Source organism: Glycine soja, chromosome 17 (genome assembly GCF_004193775.1).
Source record: "Glycine soja cultivar W05 chromosome 17, ASM419377v2, whole genome shotgun sequence".
In the NCBI taxonomy this organism is placed as follows: domain Eukaryota; kingdom Viridiplantae; phylum Streptophyta; class Magnoliopsida; order Fabales; family Fabaceae; genus Glycine; species Glycine soja.
The window spans coordinates 15,524,060-15,546,928 of NC_041018.1; the positions used below are offsets into that span (position 1 = coordinate 15,524,060).

At 32.1% G+C, this 22,869-nt stretch overlaps 3 protein-coding genes across 4 annotated transcripts; 1 reads left to right on the plus strand and 2 right to left on the minus strand.

Annotated features, from left to right (window-relative positions):
- The first annotated feature begins 3,142 nt into the window (after positions 1 to 3,142).
- On the plus strand, positions 3,143 to 6,303 carry LOC114393423 (protein RER1A-like). The gene is made up of 4 exons (XM_028354777.1): positions 3,143 to 3,638; positions 5,530 to 5,710; positions 5,842 to 5,910; positions 5,989 to 6,303. The coding sequence occupies exons 1-3, from the start codon at positions 3,286 to 3,288 to the stop codon at positions 5,899 to 5,901; spliced, it is 594 nt and encodes a 197-aa protein (XP_028210578.1). The 5' UTR covers positions 3,143 to 3,285; the 3' UTR covers positions 5,902 to 5,910; positions 5,989 to 6,303.
- A 1,806-nt stretch (positions 6,304 to 8,109) lies between these two features.
- LOC114393422 (cysteine proteinase COT44-like) lies at positions 8,110 to 10,648 on the minus strand. Its single transcript, XM_028354776.1, has 4 exons — positions 10,053 to 10,648; positions 9,156 to 9,391; positions 8,894 to 9,034; positions 8,110 to 8,634 (listed from the first exon to the last, which is right to left on the minus strand). The coding sequence occupies exons 1-4, from the start codon at positions 10,504 to 10,506 to the stop codon at positions 8,365 to 8,367; spliced, it is 1,101 nt and encodes a 366-aa protein (XP_028210577.1). The 5' UTR covers positions 10,507 to 10,648; the 3' UTR covers positions 8,110 to 8,364.
- Positions 10,649 to 16,860: 6,212 nt separating this feature from the next.
- On the minus strand, positions 16,861 to 22,583 carry LOC114394011 (probable beta-1,4-xylosyltransferase IRX14). Of its 2 annotated transcripts, XM_028355549.1 has the most exons (4): positions 21,641 to 22,583; positions 20,827 to 21,375; positions 17,548 to 17,586; positions 16,861 to 17,463 (listed from the first exon to the last, which is right to left on the minus strand). In XM_028355549.1, exons 1-4 carry the CDS (start codon positions 22,363 to 22,365, stop codon positions 17,232 to 17,234), a joined length of 1,545 nt encoding a protein of 514 aa, XP_028211350.1. In that variant the 5' UTR covers positions 22,366 to 22,583; the 3' UTR covers positions 16,861 to 17,231. The 2 variants fall into 2 exon arrangements, with proteins under 2 accessions (XP_028211350.1, XP_028211351.1); XM_028355550.1 differs by lacking the exon at positions 17,548 to 17,586 and having other exon boundaries at positions 21,641 to 22,573.
- Between the last annotated feature and the right edge of the window lie 286 nt (positions 22,584 to 22,869).

Genomic DNA, 22,869 nt, shown 5'->3' on the forward strand with positions numbered 1-22,869 from the left:
CTCAAACACATGGTTGGCAGATAAAGTTTTTAATGATGTCGAAAAGGTGTAGTTTATTATGATGTTACCCCATAAAAGTAAACGCGTTAAAAACATAATTTAGGCAACAATGTGTTTTGTTATTTTGGGCCAAGTCTTTGGGTTATGAATGTTTTATCAGCATGTCTTGCGGATTCATATGAAAATGGAGTAGGGGCATTTTCTGGTTAAAATTTTATTTAAAAATCACTTGCATTATATTTTAAACGGAATTAGCATAGAGTAGGGAGAAAAAACAGATGAAGTATATGTGTAATTCGATAAACCTCAGGCTCAGGGGGTGTTATTATAATTTTCTCTTAAAATGATGAATTGAAGACTGAAAGAGCATAAAAATTTGTTGCACCTACATGACATTTAAATATTGGGATAAATATTGTAGAAAAAACCTAATAGATGAGAATTTATCCAATCTAAATGACAATCATTATTTGATTATTGATTTATGCATGTATTTTGTTAAAATGCTTGATTGATTGAATATTATTTGATTGATATTTATTGGTTGTTTATAATATAATTGCATTTATTTTATATTACACAAATCTATTTAATATGTTAGATAACCGACTTAACAAAAGCGATGCCCAATTTAAAACCAATAAGTGATTGTATTAGTCTATGATACGAATAGCTCTGGGCAATAACCTTTTTTAAGTATGTTAATTGACACAAAAGTTATAATTAGTGACTTTTATAAATTTGTGAATAACTTAATTAAATAAATGTCTGTTAAAAAATAATGAAAAAATTAATATTTCTAAAGAATCATAATTAATGGGTAAGGAAAATTATGAAAATTGAAATTGACATTTATTTTATTTGTATGGAAACACAGTTAATAGATTTATAAAGAATTGTCTCTCATGCTAAATTTTACTTTATTTTCATTAAAGAAAATATTGTAGATCAATTATGTATTAATTTTTTTAATAAAACATCAATGTCTTTGATTAGCATTTAATTGCTTGCTGATGATAGAAATTTTTAAAGTTGGAATTAACACTTGACTATTTAAAGTTCAAAATTTATACTTTTCAAAATCTTTAAGATTTTGTTTTTAATTAGATGTGCGAACTTTAATCATTAAGTCTAAACTTGAACGGTAAAAAAAATACTTATAAAATTAACTTTTTAATCTTAACTATTTAAATATGATTTAATTTTATAGCTTATTTGGCATGAATAATTGTTATTATCAGATGTTAAATTTATTAAATATATACAATATAATAATATCTATTTTAAAATACTATAGCAGGTAAACAAATTTGACTTTTATGTTTTTCAAGTACTAAAGAAGTGTGTGTGTGTATATATATATATATATATATATATATATATATATATATATATTATTTAAAAGTTAATCACAATGTAACTAATATTTAAATCAAATTATTGATAGATTTATAATGAAAATGTAAATTAAAAGTTGATATTTAGTTATTATAAAAATTAAATAATAATAATATAATTTTTAGAGAAAAATAAAAATTAATTAAAAACTATTAAAAACACTTCTAAAAAATGAAGTAGAGAAAGATTAAAAAAATTATAATTTCTATAATAGATCTTTCTATAGACCATATTTTCAATTTACTGAAGAGGAATTTATAGAAAACATATATCAATTGTTTTATCATGATAGATGTATCTATAAAATTCATCTATGTTTGACTTTATTATTATTATTTGCTTCACTTCCATTTCATAAAACTCTTGGGTGAAACTCTAAGTTCATCTCATAATTTCGTAATATTTTGAATTATATCTTCCTTAACAATGGTTGCTTTGTTCCAATACAATTCTTAAGTAATGTTCAATTCACTAGTAATTCATCTGAAATTTGCAATAAATAAAAGGTGAATAAAAACAATTTCTTCGGCTACAATAGAATAACATATGATATACGAACAAAATAGATATAATAAATTAATTAAAAAGTCAAAAGGAAAAACTCATATCATTTCACTAATAATTTTTTTTCTAATAAACAACTACTGAAATTTCTCAGCTTATTATTATGTGAAACGATGCCTGCAAAATAGGAGAAATTTAGAAATTAAAAATCATAAAAATACAAAATATAAACACGAGTAAATCATAAAATACTAACCTTCCTCCTCAAATAACTTGCTTTGGATATTCAAGTTATGGCTGGAAAAAAATTGTATCAATTTTTAGAAAAAAAAATGGTGTGTAAATAATGTTCTTCATTAGAAAAGAAAAATAATGCCTTTATTTACTTACAAGGAAGAATCTTTGCTCCATCTTTTGATTTTTCACTATTTTTCTCTTTACTCGAGAAAAGAAAAAAAAATGTATAATGCAGAAGGCCGAAAGAAATTTTTTTTTCACGGTGCTTCTTTTTCTATTAATGAGTGCGGATTGTAAAAAAAAAAAAGAAAAAATGTTAAGTAAATTAAGAAATTGTGTATTAAGTAATATGCTGGAATTGACAATTTACAATTATTATTGTTAAAAATTGAAATTTCATTAAAAAGGAAATGAACACAAAAATCACCATTTCAAAATTACTTCACAGTAATATTTATTACATTTGAAAATTTAAGAAAACGTGCATATTAAATTACTAAATAAGAATTGAAAAATATATTTTTAAAGTGATAATTGATTTAATAAATATATTAAATATTTTATTCTAAAACTTTATAGTTATTAAATATTAAATATTTAATTGCATAATAAATAAACATTTCAATCAAATCAATTTATTTGTAAAATATTACATATAATTTTTTTTTATTTCAAAGCAATTTATTTTATGGAACTTCTGAGAAAGCCTTGTGTGCATTTTCTTTTTAAAGATATTTTCGTATCTATTATTATAAATAGATAAATTATAGATACATGTCAAGAGTTATTAGTTTTTTTTTCTAATTATAAACATTTAAAAATTAAACAAATTTATTTAATATAAGAAAACCAAATGACTGATTCCGAACAAGTAGTAGACAAAAATTGTCAATTCAAAATTATAAAAAAATTAAAATTAAAATTTAGCTTATATATATATATATATATATATATATATATATGTATATGTATATATAAAAGGATTTAGCGTACAAATATATAAAAAAAATGTTGTATTGGTCATTTTAGTTTGGACTGAGACCAAGAGAAGAGGGTATAGCATAGTTTAATCGCAGCCCCGAGGGGAATAAAACCGACAAATCGTTGAACATCGGAGCCAGAGATTCAGAGCGGGTACCACCGACGATGGATACTGGCGGAGGCGGAGCATCACCTACAGCCGCCATGTCGCGGTGGAAGTTCGCGGCGTGGCGGCAGTACCAGCACCTGCTGGACAAATCGACGCCGCACGTCGGACGCCGGTGGCTGGGGTTCGCGGCGGTGGCGCTTTTGTACTTGCTGCGCGTGTACTTTGTGGAAGGCTTCTACGTCGTTTCGTACGGCTTAGGCATATACATCCTCAACCTTCTGATAGGGTTCCTCTCCCCTCAGGTGGACCCCGAGACCGCGATTCTCAACGCCGACGACCCTATACTCCCCATCGCCGCCTCCGACGAGTTTCGCCCCTTCGTTCGCCGCCTCCCCGAGTTCAAGTTCTGGTATGCTATTTTGCTACCTTCTTATACCTAGTTTTTTTTCTTCTCGGATTTTATTAGAGTTGCTCCAATTCAGAATCCATTTTGATTAATTTATTTTTTATCGGCAAATGTTAATTGTTAATTTTTTGTTAGCATAGGAAATCGAACCCACAATCTTTCCTCTCTTTCCTTCTTCCTTAACCCCTCAACCCACCTTTTATCTCCCAATCGATTTTGATTCGTAATCACCACAGGACCCTAATTCCACGGTACAACGAAGCTTCTTATTGTGCTTTGTTTGGGGTTTTATAGCTTTTTTTTGTGAGGTTACTGTTTTAGTGTTATTTACATGGTTGAGTTCTGCAAGTTTTTTTTTTTTTTTTTTAAGAAAAGAAAAAACAACAGTTGGTAATTGCAATTGAAGCCAAAATGTTGAAATTTGTGGGTTATCTGCACTGCGATTGTGCCCGGATTTGGCTACAATTTTTTGCGGTATTAAGGATTGTGAAGAAATGGCAATTCTGTCTGCAACCGCAGCAATTTTAAAACCTTGGTGTTTTGTATGATAATTGTTGGTGTTCTGCTCTAGCTTCACAGTTCACACATGGCACTGAATGTGCAGAGTAGGGATGTGAGACTGGTGCTAGGTTGGGTGAAGGGCTGATGACCACTTGCAGAAGTTCCGGCACTCAAGTCAGTGTAACAATAGAGTAACGACTAGTTAAGAGGGAGCAGAGCCAGTCACTCACCTCTACTCTAGACCAGTGTTATCAATTGTGAAAAATGATGGAAAGGTAATAATATGATAATATGATATATCATGTAATGGATAGCGTTGTGGGCAAATACTGGAAGTCTCTTGCAAATTGAAATATAGGCATAATATTAACTCAAAAGTTGGTGTTCTGCTCTAGCTTCACAGTTCACACATGGCACTGAATGTGCAGAGTAGGGATGAGAGACTGGTGCTAGGTATTAACTCAAAAGTTCGTTTGGCAAGATATGCCAAAAATTATAAGAGGACACATGCCGCAATGATGACACTCATAGTGGCCACTATAGTGACAGAAGTTGAAATCGCTAATTCAAGAAACTCTACAATGCAATAGCACTATAGCACCACTATAGCGGCTATTTAACAACATTTTATTGCTCCAGACTCAGCCAGTGCCACGTGGAAGTTAAAGCAGATTATCTGGAAGATATGGTTATTATATGGTGGGGTTAAAATTGCAGCCATGGTTCCAGTTTTGTCGTGTTCCTTTATATTACAGGAAATTGTTGATAAATGTGGTTGATGCAGCCACAATTGTAGTCGTGGACAACAAAACCTTGACATTGCAGTCATGGTTGTGGACTGTTCTCTAAAACCTTGTTGTATGTGGAATTGAAAGAATAGACATGTGAAAGTAGCACATGGATTTGATCTGTCAGTTCTTCCCACAAAAAAATTAGATTTTCATTCCCAAAAATAATGAAATTGCTCCAAAATGCTCACGTTACGAATCAGCACCGCATTATGTGTGACAACTATGGGTTTCTTATGTTCATTGCCAGCATTTCTCCCATATTGCTTGCTCTGCTAGTTTGAACTTGAGAGGGTTTGACAATGTTGTATCAACTTAAGAGGATTTGACAATGTTGTATCAACTTAAGAGGATTTGACAATGTTGTATCAACTTAAGAGGATTTGACAATGTTGTATACTTGTATTCACTTTGTTGCATTAAGCTAAAGACATTTTTCAGTATAAGAAGGTGCCATTTTTATGTTTTTTCGATGGGTATTGTGCATTTGTGCTTCTAAGTTGTACAAATTCTTCATTCACTTGTCACTTCATGCTTTTGCCTTCAGGATTTTGTCATGCAGATGTTGCTTCTACTGAAGCTGCTTAAGTTTCCTGTGTGAACAGGTACTCAATCACGAAGGCATTTTGCATTGCATTTGTGATGACTTTCTTTAGTGTGTTTGATGTTCCTGTGTTCTGGCCTATACTCCTCTTCTACTGGGTGGTCCTATTCTCACTTACAATGAGGAGACAGATATCTCATATGATTAAATACAAATATTTACCGTTTTCATCTGGAAAACAGGTAAACTAACATTTTCATTCTGCAAAATTATTGTCATAGGTTGTGTTGTATGGCTTGGTCCATTATTTGGTGTTCTTAACATATCTTTGTTGCTAATGGTAAAGATTTGGTTTTGTTTGTTTTACTTGCAGCGCTATGATGTAAAGAGAGCACCACCAGAAACCACAAGCCTTTCAGTTTCAGAGGACTGAAATTTTCAGGTTAATTGAATTTTATTTGCTTGATTTAGGTCACAAACAAACATGTGGCTTGATATTATTTGCTGTATATTTTGACAGCTGGAGCAATCTGAGGATTTGATGGAAGCTGAAGAAAGTTGCTTTTGAGGTCTTGTGTGGACACCAACGGGATGTCTTGGATGTTTTTAGGCCCTAGTAAAAGATTCAGTTTAGGGAGATATAATTGGAGTTTCTGAGGGTTTTCTTTTACTCCTTTATTTTCTATTTCTTTCTATATAAGTGGGCTAATGGCTCTCGTTCTTGAATTAGTACTAGTAATCAAATAACGAGAATTTTAGATAGATAGCTTGTGTAGAATGAAATCTTTTTCATTTCTTGCAGTGAAGTTATACTGATCTATCTTTTTGTTTTGCTCATGCAAGAGTCATTTTGGATAAATTTTTCAACAAATGATTATAGGAGAATAAAATAAAATAAAACTGAATTAAATTCTCCATGTAAGTTAAAATTAACTTATATATTTCAATTTTTTTTCCAAGTTCCCTTGTTGAACTTTTTTCACAAGTACCTAAAAATTTTCAAGGGTTTTCCTAAGTTAGAAATTGAACACCTATGTTTTCATGGTGGACTTGCCCGTTAAGCATTTCATTTATGGATGTAACTTACAAAGTGTTTGCAAAAATAATTTAAGTTTTACTATAAAACTCAACTTTCAAGCAAAATTTTAATGTGCAAAAGTATTTTTGACGGTAATAAAACATGCGATGAAACCGAATTTACTCTCCAAAAATATGTTTAACACCTAAAAGAACTTTTTTTATTCGTTAACTAAACATTCCTTAACTTTTCCTAATGTAAACTACAAAGCACCAATGAGTATTGAAGGCACCCGGTGATCTGAAATTTTCTTGAATGACATTAAAGAAAAGAGTATTTTAAAAAAATTCATAAGAATCGTTTTTCTTAGATGACATGTTAAATGAATATCCGGAAATACATCTACAAAGTCTGCGTATTGAAATCTATAAAGAAACAATTCAATTAATCAAAACGGACAACGAAGATCGTATGAATACGATTTTGCACTTCTCGACAAATATAATATTTTTTTATTCTAAGCGATTATTCTATTCTTGGTAATCAAGAACTTGTTTTTATTAATTCTTTAGTTTGAGAATTTATATATAATTTAAGTGACATAATAAAATCTTTTTTTATTCTTCTATTAATTGATTTATGTATAGGATTTCATTCAACCCATGGTTGAGAACTAGTGATTAGTTTTGTCTATAAAGATTTTGGATTTGCTCAAAATAATCAAATTATATATGGTGTTGTTTCCACTTTTCCAATCATTTTAGATACAACTTTAAAATATTTGATTTTTGATTATTTAAATCGCGTATCCACAAGGCCATAACCATTGGAGAGTTATTAATGAAAGTTGCCCAAGAAGATACAAGACAAAAATGTCATTCCTGCAATTGACATGATTCTTGAATCTAGTTCCAGTCTTTAATTGTAAATTGTTGGTAACTGTAGGTATGCAATGTGCTGGGTTGAGTCATACTGTAATGACACCATTTTGCATTGTGCTTGGGGTCACTTTCCTTGGTCCCCTTGATCCACCACTGTAGCAAGCAACATGAACTTTGTACAGACTTTTCTCATTCATGATCACATTTTCGAAACAGCTACATATACGTTTAACAGAAAAACACTAATCTTTGTCATTAGCATATGATGAAAAGGTAATTTTGAATCATACTCTTTCATACTTACTGCCACAGATTTTAGTGTTAATTTATCAGCCTAGCAGTATGACATCTTCCATGCATATCAATAGTCTTTGGTTTTGTATGTTAGTGTTATCCCGGAAAGAGAAAATCTGCAGGAAATTTTTCATTGGTAGCAACTGAAATATAAATTCTTCATGTACTAGAGTTTATATAGTGCATCAAGAATCTTTATTGCAGTTAATACAACTGCAATATAAACTATATAGACTGCTGCTAAATTAATAGTAGACCGGTGTTCTTCAATTGAATTTTTACATAGCACAATGATAAGCAATTAGAGAGTAGTACCAGAATATTTTCCAACTTTTAGAATCAACCTTGAACAATGAGGTGCTGATTTAGAGAATTTCTAACACTGCCGAGTTTTTCATATTGAAGAACAGAAGCATAGGGTCTTGGCAAACATTCAATATCCATATCAGAATTCAGAAATATAACTAGCGCATCCATATCATTAAGGATTTCAGATAAAACATTCAAATGGAATAACAATGAGTGAAAACCAGTACAAATTGATAATCAGGTTCAGTTTTTTAACCTGAAGAAATATATGTACAAGAATAGCCCAACAGACATATTCAATAGAAGCATCAAAGATAACAGAAACATTTGCAACTTGAGCACTTGTTCCTCTTCCCAATTCCAAAGATCATAAATAACGATGAAGGTTGTTATATCAAGCACTGCTAACATACACCTCAGTGCTTTCATAAACTGAATTAGCAGAGTTTAAACCATTCTTCACTGGGTAGGAGGCCTCCATTGTAATTCCACACTTGCCCGTGGGGGTTCTCACATTGCGTTGCATCTTGAAATAGCCATCCTCACCCCATCCAGTGCCCCATGAATTCCTCACTAGCCAGTAATCCACACCATTTTCAGAGCCATATCCAACAACAACCACACCATGGTCTAAACTTGTCCCACATTCACCAGTAAATACACCCTGAAAAAATAAAGAACCAGAAATTGTTAGCACACATATGACATCTATACATTGTTGAATGTTGTAGTCTCAAGCTTCTTAACAATTTTTTTTTTCATAGGAATCGAACACAGGTACTGGGAGATTTCCAACAACTGATGCACATTGTTCAATCAATTGAGCTAGACAAGTAGCTTCTCATAAATTTTGGAGTTTGCACTTTGCATAGTGTTTACATTACCACTTAGGAACAATGTAGTAATCACTGTGAGACGCTTACCGATTGATAAAGTTGCAAAGCTCTGCCAGAGGCTTCAATAGCAATGCTTACGGGTTGACGAGCGACAGCTTTCTTCAAGGCATTCTCATCATACGGTGGAACATCCTCGTACCCATCAATGTTCACCGCCTTTGCATTTTTCTGCAGAAGTATTAACCACTCAAATCATTAGAAACAAATCAAATGTTAAGTTTAATAACATACTAGTGTCAGGCAAGGTTGATTTTTTTTTCTTTCTTGTTTCAAAGATTGGTATAGTGACCTTAGTTGGATCACAGATGCCATCAAAGCCACGGTATGGGTAATCTTTGTCTGTGTCAATGCCACCATTTTGAATGATGAATTCGAATGCATAGTCCATAAGGCCACCATTGCATCCTTGATTGTAGGCTCTGTCACAGTCCACAAGTTCTTGTTCAGATAAGGACACAAACTTCCCTGTCACTATCTTGTTTATTGCTTCCACTGTGGCCACCGTTGAGAACGCCCAACAACTTCCTGCATCAAGTAAAAAAAAAAAATTTAAATCAAGAACAACTCAACATCAGAATTCAAAAAGTAATACTTAAAATGCTTTTGAATTTTCAGAAAAAAAAACTCAACACCACTTAAATAATACGGCAGTGAGTATTTTTTTTAGATCACATGTATTCTTCACTAAAGGCAATTAAATTGAAATAACTCCATAGGTTGATCTATATGTGTTTGGTAGTATGTCAATCAACTTATAAACACATAAAAATCTATTTGTCCACATTTAATTCAATATTTTTCTTTGATCGTAGTTTTTTTTTTGGGTTAAAAATAATACATTTAATCATACTCACTTTTTTAAATTTAAGATATTGCTACTTCACAATCTATGCAATCAAGTTAATTATTTATATTGTTAACAAAAATCTCAAAACAGTTTAAAATATCTAAACAAACATTTAAAAAGAAAAAGGGGTATCTTTTATCAAAGTTAGAGAAAGCTGTTATAGTTGAATTATAAAACAAAGCCTTATCTGATAAGTAACCTTAGCTAGCAAAAAAGCTGTTACACTTGAATTTAAAACAAGTCCCTAACTGATTACTAAATCTAAAATCCTTAGATAACAAACATTATCTTTAGTTCTTTACCATAAGAAAAGGCAAAATGATAGGAAAAAAAACTCACCACAACTTCCCTGATCTTTGATGGGAGCAACTGCACCCTTCACCCTCCAATCCACGTGCACCGGCAACTGGTCACCGGCACTGTACGCGTAGCGGTGACCGGTGCTCTTGGTTTTCATGAGCCTGCGTTTGGCATCACTCTTGGTGCCAAAATACATGACACGGTATTCCTCATTTGTCATGTCAGCAAACTTGTTCAACCCAAGTTTGTAAGTGTTGTTCTGGTTGTTGTTGTGCTCTTGTATGAACCCCAAGTTGTCTTTGAAAACTTGGAACCTCTTGTCCTTCTCTCCCAACCCATTGTACACCTTTTGGTGCTTCACCAACCACTCCTCGTACATGGTCATGACCTCATTGTCAGTGTAGTTGGTGATGGTGGAGGTGTCAATAGCACATGACAAAGTGAAAGAAAGAAAGAGCAAGGTGGATATCATCAAGGTCATTATTGAAGCCATGGTTGATGTTTGGAAGAGGAGAGAATAAAGGGTGAACAAGTTTTGAATTGAAACTAAGGTTGGAGGGTTTGAAAGGTTGTTGTTGGTGGTGGTGGTGGGAAGAATGGGGAGTGTAAGGTTATATAGAGGGAGAAAAAGTGTTTAATATTTGAAGGGGGGTTGATGAAACTTAGGCAAGTGGTAAATGAATATGAATAGTTTGAATTGAATACATTGGTGATGGAAATTGGAAATGTAACGCAATTAAAGAGAATTGCCACACCACGTGGCCTCTGATCAGTTGATATGCTGAATAATTGAAATCTAGGATTATGGAAATCAGTATCTATTCATTTCATTATATTGGCGTATTAATTAATTCGTGAATATACAAAGGCAGTTACTATTTGATACTAGCAGTTTACTATTCTTCCATTTTTTTTTTACTATTCTTACAAAAATTAAAAATAATAATAATATAACTACATGTATTATCATGTTATTGCATTTGTTGTGCTTGATTGCTTTCAATAAAATAATTTAATTATTTGAAAGTACTACCACTATACAATACTCCTTTTAGTATTTCTACGAGAAAAAATAACAAAATATATTAATAAAATAATGATATTTTAATATCAATTAAACAGTTTAACTTAATGTTATCTCTTTTAATATATTATTTTTTAACATATTTAATTCTATCTTGAATTTAAATATATTTTAAAGGAAAATCATCAATAATTAAATTTTAAATTTATGATAAATAATTTATGTTGTGATATGTTTTTATTTTTAATTATTGATAATTTTATTTTTAAAACATTTAAATTTAAGTTAGAACTAGTTATGTTGAAAATGATAGATTGAAAAAGATAAGAAATTAAGTTAAATCATTCAATATATATATATATATATATATATATCCCAAACTTATCACCCACGTAACTATCATTACCATCATGATCATTTTTGTTATATAATCGTTATTGTCTCGTCACCAAAAATAAAATATCTTATTTAATTTATTTCATCATAAGATATCATAAACTTATCACTTACATAACAATCATCAATGTCATGATTGTTATGTCATACATTAATTACTTTAATTATTAAAATTAACATGATCTTTTAATATATATATATACTAGCTTGTTTGATATTATTGTTGAAAGCTACGTGATTAATATTATGAAGTAGCCTAATAAAAAAACAAAAAAAAAGATAGATTATACTAAAATTATTTTATACTATCGGTATATTATTACCATTAAACTTATAAAATATATATTATAAAAGTCACAAAAATATATTCTTCTTATTGCCAGTAAAGAATTTATCATTTTTCTATTATTTATGTTTTTCTGTTGCAATTTACACATTATGATGATGTACTAATAGTATGGTAGTGACTATTGGTTACTAACAAGTTGATAGTCCGTGATATTGGTTTGATGTCAAACAAAGTCTTCATATCAAGTTTTATTTATGAAAAAATATAATTAAAAGAGGAAATTTCCCTAAAAAAACAATAAATTAAATTGTTTGGAGGGAAATTCGTAATCCACAAAGTAGGTATCTATACTAATAAATATGTTAACGAAAAAAAAAATAGTATGGCTGTCACTAACAGATTTCTTCGAGAAGAAGAATACCGTTTACTTTGTGGTTAATCCATCTCCGAGCTTCTCGGCGGCTTTTTTGTTGGACGATCGATGAGTACTTTGTGTTTTGTTAAATTTTTTTAGAATATATATTATAATTATTAAAATGTTTTTATTTCTAAAATATATTAATGATTAATTTTTTTATTATCTCTTAACAAATGTGAAATAATTTTTTGGTCTTATATTTCCGAGAATAATTAACTAGCCGTGAAATAAACTTTCCAAAACTAAATTTGAAAAAATTAAATATATTTTATCTTTTCAAATTATTAAATATATTTGTTTTTTATTTAATGCTTACTTTCTATAAAATATTAGGAGAATTTGTTAGAGAATATAATAAAAAAGATATAATATTACTCATAATGAAATAATGCTTCATGAATATTGGTATGTGTGATAGGCTAATAGCATGGCCTTGCAATGAAGGGAACGAATCCCTACCTTTCCTTTCATCTTCCAAACCTTAACGAAAAGCCTTTTTACCTTTTACTTTCGGTTTGGGAGACTAAGTGCTCTTTAGTTGCTTATGGCTAGACCAGTAGTATGTTTTGATAACACCAGCAATCAATTCTATTTCTTAAAAGTAAAAGATATTATTATTGTTTTATCTTTACCATAAAAATAATTAATTATTTTTCATTATGAATATAATCCAAACATACATGGGAAGATAAAGATTGCTGGTTAGCTATATATATATATATATATATATATATATATATATATATAATTGGTTAGCTTATGGTCAAGTGAATTAAGCTCTGATAAGAGCAGATAAGATAAGTCGTGTGACTTGGAGATACAAAATTGAAGAAGCGATTAAGAAGAAAAAAAAAGCTAAAAAGAAAAACCACAAATTCAATCCCTCTAATTGATAAAAATTAATAAATTAAAAATTAAAATTGGCCGAAAAAGAAGTTGTGTGTGACTTGAAAAAAGCTTGTGATTCCTGCGCAATGGGCACATATCCACAACTTGCAAAGGGGTCGGTGGTGGAGTCTGATTGATTGGCATCTGACACAGCCGCAACTGATCACAAGGGTGGAATGGATCAGAATCAGATCATATAACTGTCCAACTTTCTAGCACTTGGGAACTCATGATTCATGGGCATGGCTCCCCTGACTTTGGAAATAAGAAATTCACCCTTATCATCATAAGAATTAAATAATAGTAATATCTTATTTGGAACTATATCATACCATTTAAATATTTGCAAGGTGTCACAAATTGTATGTAGATAGATAGTGATAATTTTTTTGAAACATTATTGGTCCATATAGCTCTTCAGCTGCATCTCATTCACAGAACTGGCCAAGTTAGTTCTATATATGGTTTTCTGGATGGATCTGGTTGGAATGTATGTATTTTTTAAGAATATTTTCTGATTTATTTTGTCATTTTATTCAATTCTTTAAAAGATGTAAATCTCTTGATTTTGTAATCCATCAAATCTCAGAAGCATCATAAATACGTCTTTAGATGAAATTTTAAGCGATTCTAGACTCTTTAATATATTGTGCGTTTGGATAATAAATGTGAATTGATTTTAGTATATATAATTATGATGGCATTATGGAAAAGCTGAAACAATTATTTGTTGCTTCACTCCTATCTTAATTTTTTAATCAATTATGCTACACTAGTTAATGAACGGTAAGAATCTTGATCATTTAAACTGTTTCTTTTCTTTAATATTAAAGTAAAATATATTTATATTTTAAATACCTACCTTCTCATTATAATTGTATCGCATGCAGTTTAATTTATAACTACAAGAATCCTAAACACCGAATTAGGAATGGTTTCATCCCAACCTTTAAAATATGTCTCTTATTTTTGTTTATCTTTTAAGATAATGTAACTTTATTTTAGAAAAATTAATTTTACAAATTATTATGATAAAATAGCTTTTTTTATACAAAACTATCCTTATTAAAAATTTAGAACATAATTATAAACTTACTTAGTGTGTGTTTGTAAAGTTTGTTTTGAACCAACATGATTTTACAAATTGATTTTAAATAAACATTGTTGGACAAGTGACCTTAATAACTTAAGGGGGTGAATTAAGTTTCTAAAATTTTCACTAATAAATTTTTAACCCCCTTTTAAATGATAGACTCAAAATGTAGAAGAAAAAAACAACAATCAAAATAATGTTCTTTAAATATGACAAAATTGATTGCAATAACATAAATACGATAAGGGAAGAGAAAAATGCAAACTCGATTTATACTAGTTCGACCACTTTCCGTGCTTACGTCCAGTCCTCAAGCAATCCACTTGGGATTTTTCACTATCTCTGTAAATCCTTTATAGACTTTGAACACACATTGAGATCACCCTCGTGTTCAAAGATTCTCCAAGAGACAACCCGTCTCTTGATTACAATTCTCACAATCCAAGAGACAACCCGTCTCTTGATTACAACTGACTTTCTGAAATGAACAAAAAGATTTCTCTCCTTTAGAGTGAATGATACAAATTGAAGTTCGTAGAGGAATTTCTCTCTTTTAGAGATGATAATACAATTTGAAGTTCCTAGATGAATTCTCAATAGATTTGCAACTGTTTGTCCAAGAATTGTTGAGAGAGCATTTCACAATTAAGTTCTCTTAGAATATCTCTCTCTTGCTTTTCGAAGTTAGACACATATAATGCCTTTTCAAAATGGTTTGAAGAGATGTGTCTTTTTAAATTTTTTTTTATGAAATTCTTCACTGGTAATCGATTACAAGTTTCTGGTAATCGATTACACAGTTATATTTTGAAGGGTCATGTGTTTTTAAAGTGTTTTCTGAAGTGCCGTTGCAGGTAATCAATTACAAACATCTGGTAATCGGTTACATGATTCAAAATTCAAATTCAAAAACCTTTTTAAACCCTTTGCTTCAAAATTATCTTCTAGTAGTCGATTACACTGCCTGATAATCGATTACTAAAGCCTTGGATGTTGGAAACAATGTGTTTTGAGGCAAAAGCTTGATCAACCAATGAGATTATTTGAGGTCTTATCTTTTTCTTGATTTTGTTTGCTTTGACCTTGAATTATTCTTGAAGAAATGCTTAACCTCTGAATGTTTGTTGAAACAATCTTGTATTAATCTTAAAACAATGCTTAACCTTTGAATGTTTGTTGAAACAACCTTGTTGTTTGATTCTACTTTGGCATCATCAAAACCCTATATTCAATCTTCTCCTCCTTTTCCTCTTAACTCAAGTTTAAGGTGATGAAGAAGCTATTTTTAATTGCTTAAAAGAGACTTGAGTCCAAAATTCAAAATCATGTTTCCACACACATCCAAACATCTTGATCAATGCAAAAATCATGTTTGAATAATTCAAGACTCGAGATGTGATACCAAGAAATGAGGGTATTATTAAAAAATAATTATTACTTTCTTATTTTTTAAAATAATAAATATATTCAAACTAAAACACCTTGAAGAGGCATGCTACGTATAATATGAAACCCAGGGATTAATTCAATGAATCCATGAATACTCAATTCTTCAAATGGCATGAAAATGCAAAATTGTGGTCAGGCCAACATAAGATGACATTTCAGGGGTATGCTGCCAATGCTAAACAAACTAGTCCCGAGGAAGATAGATTCTAGATTGGTTTGAATCTTCATGTCATGTGCTATGGTGTTAGAATATTGCCCGATCTATGTTATAAAAAAAATAAGTATAATTTATGACAGTTTTATTTATCGGATGATGATTTTATAAAATATGCATGGACTTATAATGGTTTTTTTATCATTAGAAATCATGATTTATAAATCACACTTTAGTTGATGATATTATTGTGGAATGAAATATTTGATTTAATAATATAAATATTCTTAATGAGAAAAACTCTTTTCATTTATAGTGTTAGAACTCTTTTTTTTTAATAACTTGTGTGAAAAGGAGCAAACACCATTTATTCACAAGGAAACAAACATGTTTAAAGTGATTTAGAAAAAAGCTCATAAAAAAGTGTTTTAGAATAACTAATCAACAAATTTACTATAACATTTTTTTATGCTGCTCTAAATGATAATTATGTTTCGAAATATTTTTTAAAATTGTTTCATGTATTTACACAATTATTATTCTATAAAGTTTAAGACATGGACTTAAAATGATTGCAAGACAAGGATAAGTTAAAAATGAATTGGAATTAAAAAGGATAATAATTGTTATTATATTAAACAAATAAGAATTTGTTAAAAATAAATCAATGTCATTATATTGAATATAGAGTCATCAATCGGGCAGTGATTTCCAATTTTATGAAATGAGGTATAAAACAAAATCATTCTACGCTTTTCTTTTACTATGTTTTTACATGAGAAGTTAGGCATGATTTTTCGTAAGTACTAAAATTCTTATTTGGCAAGATTACTTAACTCGTGTATAAAATGTACCTTTGAAAATGTTGTGTCTTTACATTAAAAATGTATATGTGCTTAGATGATAATTGATAATCCAACACAAGGTACAGAATAACAATTCCATTTACAAAACTTGACTTAGTTTTCATGGATTCGCCGTGTAAGGGTTATGGCCTATGTGAGATTGTGAGGAGCTTCGTGGATAACTCTGTAACTCTACTATGACTAATGAAATCTACCAGTTGAGGAAAACAAGAAGAGGAATCAACAAACAAATTTAAAAAAAAAAATGAAAAGAAAAGGCAACTGTGGATATATTCCTGTGAAGAAGAATTTCTATTTCATTGAAAAGATTGAAGAAAAATTATACAAGCTTCCTCTGATGAAGCAAATGCTGCAGAACAAAGTTGACATTACCTTTCAGGCGAACAAATATATATATCACCCCAACAAAAAAATGAGGGAAAAAACAATATAGAAAAAAATTGTTGAAATCAGACTCGAATGCACATATGCTGGTCCACCGTAGTAACTACACGCAGTATATGAATCCTATTCCTATTCCTATTCCTATCCAGTAAGAACATGAGCTTCTTCATCTGTTCAATCCAGATTCTTGTCAACGAGGAGCAGCAGTTTCGTAACCACAAGGCACAGTGTATTTCTAAAATGCACATATTAACATTTCAGTTTTGTTCAGAATGTGTAGAGACTTGCACACCTATCACTTTGGCATCATGCTTTCTCTTACTTCGAGTGCGCCTCGATCTAGATGTTCTAGTCTTTGTAGAATGCTTGGTCGTCTGATCTTGTGTGCCAAGTAGCTCTTTTTCATTGATTGGGAGCTGAGGAGGAGCATCTGGCCATGGAGTGCGTTTTGATGGGACTGTGATGTCCAGAGGAGGGTCGATTATCCATCTGCATGAAATTGCATCAAATGGTCAGGGATATGCTCATATGCACCGAAAACATGGTAATTTAAAGTTCTAAGAAGATATGAACCGGGTTATATTTGTTGGATGAATCTGATTGAGATGTGCCCTGAAAATAAACTTCATGATTTTCAGAGAAGATTGAAGGGATGAAAAAAAATGATGCCATGAAATTTGAGAAATGACTTTTCTGAGGGTATTAGCTGGCAGAAACAAACTATTAACAGAAGAAACAAGTAAATGAAAACAGAAACCAAGAAAAACATAGGGCATGCGTATATATAAAAAATTTTCAGAGAAATTATAGGGATGAAACAAAAAGAGATATCATACTCCACACATTTGAAAAATGACATCAGATTTTGAGGGAACTAAGTAGCTGGCAGGTTGATATTTCAGAAGTCAAACAACAAACAACTCAATGAAGAATGAAAACCAAGAAAAAACAACGGAAGGTCATGAATATATGATTATAATCAACTATAAGAATAATCATGGGTAAGATCATATAAGAATAGTTTAACTTTATGAGCACACAACCATGTGTTCTTCAAAATTATCACTTGTTGAAAAAACCTGAAATGAGTAAAACAGAAATGATAAATAACATCAACAGTTTTTCACTGTTAAAGGACCTTACAAGTTACTCTCTCCAGTCTCGAATGTAAGCAAACAAATTCGTTGTATCTTGGTCTCAAATATAAAAAAATCTTAACTAATTTCGCCTTATTTAATGATACTATTTTCAAAATACTTTTCATATAATAGGGGTTTTATTTCCGAAGACTATTTTTTATGCTTGATATCAAATTCCAATGAAGAATAATTTAGGAAAAAAGTTTATTTTTTAATTGGGATTGACACAATTTAATTAAGTCAACTAATTTTCTTAATAATGTGAAATAATTTTTTTTTTACTTATAATCTGAGACCAGAGGGAGTATAACTTAATTTATAGTTAGCATTTTAATCACTGTTCACTTTTTTATTTGCATTCACTGAGTGAAGAACTTTAGAAAAGATGATGCCAGAATACTTGCTTTTATGACAAGTGACTACACATACAAATGTAGGAAAATATTCTGAAAATTCGCTGGACTATGACACAGATCCTAAGCTCAACATTCACAATCAAATATCCAGGAAGTCATGGACAAGTTGTACAGTAGCATATTCTGATAATTCACTGGACAAAGACACAGAGATCCTAAGCCCAACATTCACCATCAAACATTCAGGAAGTCATGGACAAAAATCCAGTGGCATATTCTCTAAGATATCAACTAAAAATTTCCATCTAACAACATTGGGTTGTACAGTTAGATGCTATTTGGTTTTCTTCTAAAGAGTTCAGCTAAGTGTGAAAACAAACATGACTTTTGTGTCCTGTAGTTTCTAGCATTTGATGGGAAAAGGAAATCTACAATGAGAAATGATTGTTGCACAAGAAAAATTATCTCACAAGCTAACACAAGCTTTATGAGCCAAAGGTAGGAGAAAAATGAAGAGAATGAAAAAAGAAAATTAATTGAATAGTGGCAATGAGAGTTGTTGGAGAAATGGGTACAAGTAACAGAACCCATCTACAATTCTATTTAAAGGAGCTATCAGCTATCACAAAAAATGGTTCAAGTTATTGATATTGATTTAACATGTGATATAAAAGGACTTAACTGAACCTATTTCTCTGCAATTTGGAGCTAATGGAGTACCTAGCACCAAATAAATCACTATATCACAAATTCCTTGTTATAATTTTGATATTTTGAGTTCAGACACATGGAAAGCCTGCAATCTACACCGAAAAGCCTGTAATCTCCCTCAACCACATTATATTTCCTTATTAAGTAGTATATACGTGTCTACTACTACCTCTATTTCATATCTATTGATGTTTTAGCCTTCTTTTTTTTCAAAACTATTGGTATTTTATAAATATAAAGTCTTGCTAAATTTTTCCCCCCCAATATCCCTATTTAATAATTGCTACAATAGTAATTTATCACAAGTAATGGGATATTAAATAAGAATACTTCAGTCCAAATACAACAATATTTCACATATAGTAAATGCTCTTTAATCTGTGTGCTTTATCCTTAAACATCGATACATATGGAATGGAGGTAGAATATATCATTATGATCATGCAATGTTGAAATTGTGTAGTCTACAATAAGATGTAATGTTATGTTAAAACCTAAAGTACTCACTTTTTTTAATACTAATAGAGTTTAATGTCTATGCATTGATGGTGTAAAACAGCTTTATACCATCATTCAATCACAAATCACCATTTGAATTATTTTAAGATCATTATTTTAAAAGTCAACAAACTTACCATATATGGTGGATTGCGATTAGATGACTATGTAAAACTTTTTACACTGTCAGTGCATAACCTTTTTTTCTCATACTAATAACCCTAACTAAATAGAAAAACAAATAATGAAATATTAGGTACTATTGAAACTTAGAAAATGGGGAAACTAGTCCTAAGAGATAATCTTTAAGAAACCCTAAAATGTTTTAGGATACAATCTAAATATTATTAAATACTCCAAATAATTCTTAAATACAAAATTGATATTTATGAGACATTCTGACATTGCCCATCGAACTAGAGCTTACTAAGCTTTAAGTTTGCTATAAACAAACCCTTTCAAAATACTAGTATATGTTTGAGGTGATCTAGTAGTCAAGTTTCAGTGAGATTTGGTTGAGTGAACCAGGTCTCATACTTGACCAGTTATATGTCCACAATGAAGGCAGGATAATCAATAGAAAGGTCTACAACAAAGGCAGGAGAATCAATAGAAAGGTCTACAACAAAGGCTGTGAACTCATGTGTCAACAATGAAGGCAGACAGCAGTAACAAATAAGTCCACAATTAAGGCTAGGCACTACATAGTCACATGTTAGTAGTGAAGGTTGAACTCTTACATAGTGTTCACGAATTGACTCAAAATCAAGGCTGGACACTCGCATGCCAGCAATGAATCTGAATCTTCTACTGATCAGTAGCCAATTGAAGTAATGCAGTCAGGTTCATATTAACCATAGAAACACCAATTGCATTGTATATCCTTTTATTTTAGCATACTACCAAGAAAATTAAATATCTCAATCTAAAGTGTTGAACACTCTAATTTTCTGTTAATGTCGACTTCTAGCTTTCATCTGTTGCACCAGCAGCATCACAAAACTAATCCCACACAAAATCACATATATGACTAAAAAGAACAATATAGACTTAACTTAAGTACTATTTCTTTATACCAGTCAAGTAAGCTGTTTCAAGGGGAAACTTTATAACAGTAAATCATAGGTAATTGAGAGAAGATGACTCACTGAGCAGGGAATTTGCTGTCTGTGCGAGCTTCAACCCGCAGCCACCAAAGCAAAACCTGGCGTCCACAACTCCCAAGTGGTTCAACCACATGAGTCTCCCTGAGCAGAGACAGTGGACTCTCTATATCCTCATCAATCCCATCTAACTCTTCAAGATCCTTAATCCAGTCCGGCTTATCATCAAGATCCTTCCAAAGCAACCTGGAATTCAACACAAACCCAGCCCACTCAAGTTTTCTGGGCAACACAGGTGCCAGATCATCTATGTAAACTGCACTTTTGCCAGCATATCGCAACTTATTAAAGGTATGCCACCCAACCAAATTATTGGTCGCATTACAAGCAGGACCTTGCACTGGCATTGGCGGGGCCTCCTCCTCACCCTGTAGGGTCGAAGATTCATCTGCACCACCTGAATGGACAAGAATCCCAACCGAAACTGCACCTATCCACTTCACACTTTGAATCTCATCAAACAGCTCCATGCTATGCATATTGCTATCATCCGCAAACATCACAATTCCATCCAGCCTCTCTTTTCTCACAATCCTGTTCCACCCGACGACAAATCAATCAAATCAAATATTTTAAATAACAACAAACTAAATCTTCAAAACCATGCAATTACAAATGCTTTTAATTTTAATCTTCAAACGGATGCAATCCTATTTGAGCCAGGTAAGACTATTATAGGTAACAAACTATTCATTATGTGGAGCAATTGTGTCTTATGCGCCAATTAGCGGGAAAATCAGTATATCTCAAATTGAAAATATAAGCATTGGAATTAAAAAAAAAAGGCAGAAATGTTGACCTTAAAGCATGAAGGCGCATTCGAGCCTCCAATTTGTGTCTATCGTTCCACGAAATCGGCATTCGGTGATTGAAGCCAACGTGGATGGTTCTGAGTCCTGACTTGGCTATAATGGAAGCGGTCTCATTGGTGACGTGTCCGGCCTCCACGACGATCCAAACGACTTCGTACGGCGCGAGCATGAGCGAGTGCATGACGCCGCTCAAGTGAAGCTTCTGGAACGTGCGCACGTGCGTCGGCGTGACTGCAATAACCGTTTTCGGCATTTTCACTCCGAACAGCGTCCTCTGCTCCCTCTGGACTCTCTCGATTATGCGGTGCGCCTTCATCACCTCCTCCGGATTCGGATGCGGCCACGGCCGGACTCGGATCCCGTGCCGCCCGACCACCACACGCCTGGCGGCGGCGGTATGGTTCGCCGGAGTCGCCGCGATGCTCTTCGCGATCGGGCTGGCGGTGGCGAGGGCGGAATGCACGACGAATGGAGCGGAGATTTCGCCGCCGCCGCGGGAGGCAGCGGAGAAGAGGAACAGGAAGACGAGGCGGGAGAAGCGGAAGCCGATGACGACGCTGACGAGGCAGCACGCGGCGTGGAGGAGGAGCCAGGAGGTGCTCGCCGCCGGCGACTTGCCGGAGACTTCGGCGGAGGAGTCCAACGGCAGCGATCCTCTGAAGCTGTTGCTCCGGCGGTTGAGGTAGCTCTGCTGCAACGACGAGAGCTTCATTCTCTCTCTCTCTCTCTCTCTCTCTAAGTCAAAGAGAGAGAAAGTGGAAGATTGTGACGAAACTTTGAATCTAATAATGTTGAGTTGCTTGGAAGCTAGAATTAGAAAGAAAGAATGAAGAGGGTAGTGAAGGGTGATGATGGTGATGGCAATGCTCAACGTTGAATTGAATCGTTCAGTTTATTTATTTATTATTATTGAGTTTATGAGTAAATTGGGATTAAGAAGGTGATAATTGGGATTATAGTAGCAGCGAAACTAGAGGGGGTACACGTGCAAAGGCTATTGGGTAGAGAGATTTGATTTCCCTAATCCCTGTTTACTGAGAAATTAAAGTGTGTAGACTCATTTATTACCTAATCAATGAAAAGGGTGAAGTCACTAATTAAGGTCAACGAGGCTTAAACTTCTAACCGCCTAGTAGCAACTAGCAACTAGCAAGTCTTACCAATTTCTATATAGTGCTTCCTAATAAATGGTGGGAGTAGTAATTAATAAAAAAAA